Source organism: Miscanthus floridulus, chromosome 17 (genome assembly GCF_019320115.1).
Source record: "Miscanthus floridulus cultivar M001 chromosome 17, ASM1932011v1, whole genome shotgun sequence".
In the NCBI taxonomy this organism is placed as follows: Eukaryota; Viridiplantae; Streptophyta; class Magnoliopsida; order Poales; family Poaceae; genus Miscanthus; species Miscanthus floridulus.
In genome coordinates, this window is record NC_089596.1 from 94,401,956 (window position 1) to 94,410,629 (window position 8,674).

At 39.4% G+C, this 8,674-nt stretch overlaps 1 protein-coding gene across 1 annotated transcript; it reads left to right on the forward strand.

Moving 5' to 3' along the window:
- Positions 1-841: 841 nt before the first annotated feature.
- LOC136517965 (pseudo histidine-containing phosphotransfer protein 5-like) lies at positions 842-3,634 on the forward strand. The gene is made up of 6 exons (XM_066511621.1): positions 842-963; positions 1,422-1,552; positions 1,684-1,752; positions 2,594-2,665; positions 3,102-3,174; positions 3,262-3,634. Exons 1-6 carry the CDS (start codon positions 904-906, stop codon positions 3,313-3,315), a joined length of 459 nt encoding a protein of 152 aa, XP_066367718.1. The 5' UTR covers positions 842-903; the 3' UTR covers positions 3,316-3,634.
- The last annotated feature ends 5,040 nt before the right edge of the window (positions 3,635-8,674 follow it).

The window sequence follows — 8,674 nt, forward strand, 5'->3', positions numbered from 1 at the left end:
CCTTGTCGTCCATCCTTTGAAAACCGAAACTATTTCCATCGACAAGGGCATGACAACCATGATTGTCCAATCAATTTCCATTACCATGACCAAACTCAAATTGTCTCTACAAAACATACGTTAGTCATAGTAATCTCGTGTCGTTATTAATCACCGAAACCCAACTGGGGGCCTAGATGCTTTCACAGAGTTATCAATGCCATTTCTTGGCCATGTTCTGCTTCCTACTGGTGAAAGTGCAGTGCCAACCCTTTCGGTACCTCTGCTTCAAGTTCCAGCATCTCCTTGTTCTCCATTGATTGAAGACCTGCCCAGTACAAAAAGGATAGAACAAGTAGAAACTAAAGCAATATCTCAGGGAAAAAAAACTCTGATGACGAAACATCAGAGTTTGTGAAAGGCAGAAAGCTAGAGTTGATGAGGAATAGAGTACTACCTGAGATGCTAATGCATTATTGACCATGTGAAATGTTAGGAATTTTTCATCACAAGTAATAATAAACATTGGCCAGGAGGATTGCTTATGGATAACCAATGAAATGGCAATCTTCTTGGATCCTGTACTAATCAGTCTGGTTAATTGAAAGAAGAGCAGTTATTGTTTCTTCAGGCCGAATGTGCACAGCATGCACCTCAAAGGAGCATCAGATACACAGCAGTTTAAGTCATTGTCCAAAATGTGGATAGATGTTGCACACCTTGGCAATAAAATCCCTTCTGTACGTGGCATGCTAATATTTGTTGTTCATACTTTGAAATATCTTCACTTTTACTATGTTGGACGATAGCAATAGCCTCCTCGGCTATATAAATGGATCTCGTAGCCAACTATTTTACAAGCAAGGTGACCAACCAGTTGCATATGCATTTTGCCTACTCTACCTTGAAGGCATTCATTTATAAATGGAGTATTCTAATTTGCAACGCCAGGCAGCATCCTTGAAAAAGAGCCTCTTTGATCAGGTTTATGTTAGCATTTTAGTCCAGTCAATGGTGTGTTTCCTGCTTGTTCAAGTGTTGCAGTATACCTACCAATATACTATGTACCACAGGAACAACTCACTTTGGAGGCTGTGCAACTCTACTTCTCAATCCTTTCTATCTATAGTTACTCTGTGATATCTTCTGTTCAGCATTGAGCAGGGAGTACAATAGAGTGTTTTTGGGGAAATTGTTTGCATCATTTCATATTAGTTGACAGAAAGCTAAGAACCTGAAACAAAAAATGTTGAATTAAGTGTGTCAACGTTATTTATATAGAATTTAGAATTCCACTAAATGTTAGTGTGGACCTTTACTAGGCAAACTGATGCTAAGGTCTTCACGGCCACATTGGTTTTATTATCAAATTCTGCTATCTACCTTACTTTAATATGTGCTGTTAAAATGTTTGCTGATTTTCCATATTGTAATGACGACAGGGATACTTGGATGAGCAATTTTGTCAGATTGAGTACTTGCAGGATGAAGCAAGCCCTAATTTTACAGAAGAAGTTGTTTCCTTGTTCTTCGAGAACTCAACCAGGCTAATGACAAATATTGAGCAAGCTATGTAAGTGTTGGCGATGTCTTTTTTCTTGAACGCGCAGGAGAGCTGCGATGTCATAAACTAGGACAACACTTTGTTCTGTTTACATGTTCAGTGACATTAAGTTTTGTTGGTAATCTAACAACACTGTGCAGGGAGAAGAACCCAAGAGATTTCAGCAGATGGGATGTAAACATGCAGCAATTAAAAGGAAGCTGTTCTAGGTTGGTCTATCCATATAGTTGCTTCTGTGTTTGTTTGACTGCATATATCATGCATGGCTATACGACAGAACTATTGACGATGGACTTTAGAGGTTGTTTGAACTTGTTTGCCCTTTAGGCAAGTTCGTTATGAATGTTGGTCACCTCGTTGGTGGGGGAGAGATATCACACTTTCTCTAACAACTGATATTTGAAAAACACTGCCAAGTGGAGGAGAGCCACATCTACCCAGGTCGTTTTCATGGGTTGGAAATGATAATGTTTAGGTTTTGTACTGTTGTTCTTGTTCATGTGTTACCGATACTGTTAATTCTAAAATATTAACAAGTGTTCAACTAATTTATCATCAAACCTAATTTATTTTGCCAAGAAACCAACACGGAAGACAAAACTAAACTGGATTATAAAACAGCTTAATTTTTCTACCCTTTATATAGCCTGGGTAGGCGAAGAACCTGAACAAGTCTTCGTCCCCATCTGTTACTTATTACATTTGCCTGGACGCTTAAATATTTTTGGTTGATTTGAAATGCATAGCCTGGTAAAATGGTAGGTAACGATACTCAGAAACTTATAAGCATATTTTGTTTTGAGTAGATCTGCTAATGCAGAGGCAAATATCAGTTTGACCAGTCCCGTCCTAAATATGTACGTCCTTGCAAACTTAAAGGTGTGTTCATGCATATATCAACGTTGTATAGAAGATATCGTGATATTACTGTCACAGCTTATATCATGTGAATGTGTGATTTCATGGACATTTTGACAATGTGTTTACACTGTAACAACTTCATGTCTTTGTATGATCTATTCATGCCTAACATAACACTACCGGTGACAGCATTGGTGCTTCTAGGATGAAGAACGAGTGCACGTCATTCAGGAATATCTGTGGAGACGAGAATGCTGAAGGGTATCTCCCTCCCACTCTAATCTGCATGATGATTTTCTTTTTGGTCTTTGAATTGGTAACTTTGGGTCGTCAATCTTAAGATGACTGCTAAAGCCAAATTCCCCACTCCCTTGAAAAAAAGGGCATGTAAAAGTGCTCTAGTTCCCATTGATATGATATTTGAGCACCCAACCCATGGGCACTTTGCAGAAAGCACCAATACAGCCAATGCTTCAGCATGGCTTTGGTCATGTCATGTGGACCGTACTATGCTACACATGCTCTACTGCTCCTCAACAGTTAGGACTACTTGGATTGGCTTTGGCGGTTCAGCCCTTCTTGGCTATTGACAGTTTCACGGGCTGGTTATCCTTTTGTCTGTGATGGGATGGGCACTAGCTTTGAGCGAGACTTGTTAATCAGCCATTACTGATACACCTGCCTTTTGTTTTCGAAGTTGTATGAGGTCCTTCCAGAACTTGAAGAGGGAGCATGGAGTCCTCAGGCAGAAGCTGGAATCCTACTTCCAGGTGATCTTTCTCGACCAACCAGCACGCCCAGCTTCATCTGTCGAGAACCATACCATTCATCACCTTGCTATTCTCGCCTGCGTGCAGGTGCTGCGACAAGCCGGCCCTGCTGTGACTGCAGCCAGGCCTAGAGGCATGTAAAGAACGGCTGTTGGCGTGGTGACGTGCAGGGTGCTCCACTACGCTGGGCTAGCGGGTAACGACGGGCCACGAATAAGAAATTTCCCCGTTTGCTATGGGGGAGTTCTCTACAGGCTTCAAAATCTGGGCCCTTAAGCTGGTGCTGCCGACTCCTAGGCCGGCATATAAGAACAGCCTAGACTAGAGTGATGTGGTCTGGCAGACCGTGCTGTGCCATGCCTGCCTCTATATTTTGGTCAAATAAACTCGATGGAGTCTGCATGTTTGCATCAAGAGATCTCTTCTGCTTTTCGCCCTGAATTTGTCCATTCTGTCACGCAGATTGCGGTGTCTCGATGTTGTGTGATGTGCTGGTGCTCAGAACTGTCGGTAGCCATTGATACCGACTCGATGTTGGTGTTGCGATGGGTGCAATCAAAGACCTGATGGACATTACTGAACTAACATGGATTGGACTAGGACATGACACGACCATCCGTGTCGGTAACTCGATGGATGCAATCGAGATCTTTGTGACGGCTGACGAGCATGTGACTAAGCTTATAACTAGAACATATAAACACAATGATAATATAAGGCTTTCTTTGCCCAAAAAAAAAGTATATAAGAGACTTTGGAACGGAGGAACCTGAAGAATATTGGAATGAGGTGAAAGAAAAGGTGAAAACTACAAGATTCCAAAACATATGGATAAAAAGTTGAACTAATTCGAATTTTGTTTAGAAAAGGAATAACAACATCCAAGAGTTTGGTAGGTTAACCTTATTTTGTAAAGATAAGCAATTGGTAAATCTCCTCAACTCCTAGATATATTTGTGCGCCTTCCACGCTTACTCGTGCCTTACTTTTGAGTTTTAGAGAGCTAATATAAATTATTGAATAAGACTAAAATAGAGCTCTCTATTACATTATCCGTTAGCATAATCATTGATTTACCTAGTGAATTTTAAGAAGCCTTTAGAGATGCTCTAACATAGGATCATTAGATGTTGGGAAAATACAAGTACAAATAGTAATAACAAATTAATGTGGTAGCCCTCTGATCCATTTGACATGCATGTGTTAGCTACTTAAGAGTGTCCGCAGAGTGTGTATGCAAGGCGTGTCTATGCATTTAAACATTTAGTACTACCATAGGACCAGGTCTTTTACACTGTGAGCCTGATTCTATAGAGAACCTGCTCCCATGCATAGAACCGGCTACCATCTTTTTTTCTCTCTCTCATGCTTTTGCCCACTGTCATGCGCGAAGGGAGAGAAGTCGTGCTACAAGTACTGTGGGGCCCATTTACAGTTCCACAGCCTGTTTGTTTGGCTGAGGCTTGTCGTAAACTATCGTAAATTTCCGGCCGGAACAGTATTTTTCTCTCACACAAACTAACCAGCAGTAATTCTTCACGAACCAGCAACGATTCGAACCAGCCAACCGAACATGCTGATGGTGATCTTTCAATGGTATGAGACCAATTTTCCCTATGTTCATCAAGCATTTTTTTAAGCTCCTGTACTATATAAGGGTCTATATCATTGTCCTCGGGTTCCTGTTTGCTCAATGCTCGGATCCTGTTTTGAATCTCATTTTTTGTATCGAAGATGTATAGTTCAGAAAACTTTGGTATTTGATTTGGTTTTGGTAGTAACGCTCCAATGCGATGATGTATCTGCCCATTTACACGAAATGCATAAGGGCCTTCTCCTTGGTTTATATTTTTATCAATATTACCGCCCATCGAAGTAAAAGCAAATAAACTATTATATTGTCTTATTTTTTGTAAAAAATGTCTAGCTAAAGAATCTCCTTTGTAGTCAAGTAATCTTGCAAGAAATTCTGGAGGGTCCTTAAACGGTGGTATTTTTATCTGTCCATATTTACAGCAATTGGAGTATATAATGTCCCTTCTATTATGCTTGTTTTTATCTTTATTGCCCTCCTCAAACCAAAATATTGCATTGCAATATTTGCATCTGTGCTCTGGTATGCCCAAGTATGATCTTTCATTATATGACTCTTTCATATGTTTTATATATTCTGGGGTGAAGTACACCATATACCATGGGATGAAGATAGATATGAATGCTTACGCTCTATGTTCAGACAATGTCGTTTTACCGCTGTTTCTAGGTCACGGAAGGTATTGTGTTCTTCCCTTTTTCTTTTTTTCTCCTGTACTTTTTGTATCCTCATAGATTTCATTCTTTTTGCATGTCTGTTCAGATTGTATTTCTTCTATGGGATATTGTCTCTTGTTGCAATTTGTATGGCAGATATGATCATTTCCATATAGTTTATCGGCCATCTAAACATTTTTTTATAAGTAGGGAACATAAGAAACAGAATTAGTAAATAGTAAATAAATAATAACAATGGCAAAGTACAGTAATGAAGAAAAGAGGGGGCAGGTGAAAAATAAAAACATGGAAAAGGTTTAAAACACAGTCAGTCACCATTTGATTTTTTACTAAAATTGAATGCATCTATAAATATTTTTACTAAAGCTGAATGTATATATCCATAGAATGATATTATAAAAGTTTTAATCAACTATATATACGAAAAACACAAGGATCCCCCAAAGGCAAAACAGACTAGAGATTCTTGCCATTTTGGAGGGTGGTGCAAATCCTCGACTGTAAAAAGCTTATGTCACACAATCACACTAAGTGATGTTTTTTAAGTTATGGGAAGTTGCATTTGTGGTTGCTAACCTGCTATAGTGCTATGAAGAGCATGCTGAATACCTATAATCTTCAGCTGGTAGAAGCCATTGCTAATTTTCTATAGATAGAGTGATAGACTCGCTACTGGTTACACGTACGCAGGAGGATATGTATGCAATGTGTGCCATGTATATGGTACTTCAGGCCACGATCAGAGAATCTCATCATATGACAGTGGTCCACCATCTATGATATCCTGCTCATTGGATGCATCAAGTAAAATCTTATATTAAGTGAGTAACACTTAACATTTCAAGAAATGCCCAAACGTCCAGGGAAACCATTCTCTTACAATTTTCAGAAAACTGAAATGAACAAAAGAAAAACTTAGCACTATCTCAAAGTGTGGATAGTGGACTGATTATTATTTTAACGTACAATAGGTAGCAAGCAATTACCAGTTTACCGCATGGTGTCAATATTTCAGTATGATGGCCATGAAACTCTATCACATTTATTATGATTAATAATACGTTTCATATCAGATCACACCATAAATGACATGTTACATACTCTAAATCAAGCCACTATATTTCATCTATTTCTAGGTATAGATACGAAGCATTGGTGTAAGCCTGTATCATAATGGTTTTTCTGCTGCTGTTTTTTTTAGAAACACTGCAGATGGATGTTGCACTTTTCAAATCTTTAGTGTGATGTACGAAAATATAACTCCCTCCAGTCCAATTAGTAAGCCATTCTGGCCTTTTTAGATACATAGCTTTTACGAAGTATCTAGACATAGTATATATCTAGGTGCATAGCAAAAGCTATGTAACTAGAAAAAACAGGACGACTTACAATTTGGAACGCGGTGAATACTAAACTACTATTGTTTGCTCATGCAATTTCTACCGAGATATTTCATTACCTATTGTATGTTGAGGTTGCTACACTATTATAAGAATGTTGTCATGAGAATGTTCCATTGATAAAGGGAAAGTGATATCACGGTCGGGTTGTATAGTGAAAACATTTTATAGGATCTTTTATAAACAGATTTATCATTCAGAGACGGTTGCAACTGCTTAACTTGCATTCAGACAATTTTGTTAGTTCATTTCAACCTTCATTGTCATGAATTTGATCTACTAGAATTTGCTTTTTTTTTTCTGTTCCATCAGTAGGCTTTCTGGTTATTTCACCCCACATCAGATTCTCTTATCAAGATGTGAAGATGATTGGAGGTGTGAAGGGCACTCGCTGTACCAATCGTTGAGTGAATCTGTTTTACCCCTTCTGCTATGTGGTCCAGTCTCTAGTGATCTGAGAGATTTATGGTTCGTAACTGCTGAAAGAAACTATTGAAGTCATTTTCTTTGTCCAACTTTTTTTTGTCTGTGCAAAAAGTAGGCATCTCTTGGTACTATTCTAATTCTCCACCGTTGTCTTGGATTTTACTGCAATATTATTCTTGAACTTTGAGGTGGCAAAAACTCAAGCCTCCTTGTGTCGTTCAAACAACATATTCATTGCAGCAACATGTCGCCCTACAGATGCTAGAATATTTCATAAACTTAGATACACAAATCATTTGAATCTAAAAGGACATCATCATACGAAATATGATAATGTATGAACACTTTTTCTGATAATTGTTTTGCTTTTACGCATCTGTAGCAAACACTTGACCTGGCGACATGACTTTGTGTAAAACATGGTCCACTGACCACTGTAAATTGAACCTAGATGAGATCATGAGGTGGTGAGTAGCATACAATTTGGCACCCTCGTCCACTGTCGGTAACTCAAATGGGCCCATAAGACAGTTAGAGAGGTAAGTCGATACTTCACAAGAGTGGAACAAGACCAAATGCCGTTGTTTTCCTTCACCATCCCACGATGGTTGATTTACTTCTGCTTTCCTAATCTGATTTTAATGGTTTCAATTCTTGAACTTTGGACAGAAGTTTTACCCAGGCATGCATCTAGATTGTCTAGAGTCTAGTAGCTAGTCAAAGCCCTCAAGTCGGGGGTGGGGGGCTTTCCAATTTTCGATTCAGCTATCCGTGCCCAACTAATTTGTTTTTGAAAGGGGTTTATTTATTATTCTTCTCAAGTAGAGGAATATTTGTTAGTCGCTGAATTCTTACTCTTGGTAGTAGCAGAATTCTTACTCTCATCGAGAGAGGATGACACTAGGAGTTGGGGTAATTTTCTGTTCTGGTTTATTTCTCACACAAATGTCATACCAACCTGAGGGGTTGGGGATACATATTTATAGGCTGCTAGCCAGCCTAGCATATGTCAAGATGCTAGATGCTAATATGTTGTCATAAAACAGATGCTGTCCTAGATGTTAAGATGCTGTCCTAGCCAGTCAAGGATGCTGTCCTTGATAGGCAGCAAGACTACCATGCAGCCACAAGGATCATATGCTGCAGCTCCACAAAGACCAGCCAACATAGAGACTTATCCCATCATTCTCTCCCTAAGTCTTGTGCGTCGTCTTGTGGGAAAGTTGAACCATCCCGGTCCTAGAGCAGAGCTCAAGGAACTTGATCCTCCCAAGAGGCTTGGTAAGCAGGTCCGCAAGCTGGTCCTTGGTGTTGATGTAGCTTGCCATGATGCTCCCTTCCTCCAAACAGCCTCGAATGAAGTGGTACCTCACCCGGATGTGCTTACTCCGTTCATGGAAAAC

Coding starts and splice junctions, on each gene's coding strand:
- LOC136517965 (XM_066511621.1), top strand. CDS start 904: ATGGAGTATTCTAATTTGCAACGCCAGGCAGCATCCTTGAAAAAGAGC. Junction 1,553..1,683: donor ACAAATATTGAGCAAGCTAT/GTAAGTGTTGGC, acceptor AACACTGTGCAG/GGAGAAGAACCCAAGAGATT. Junction 3,175..3,261: donor AGCTGGAATCCTACTTCCAG/GTGATCTTTCTC, acceptor GCCTGCGTGCAG/GTGCTGCGACAAGCCGGCCC.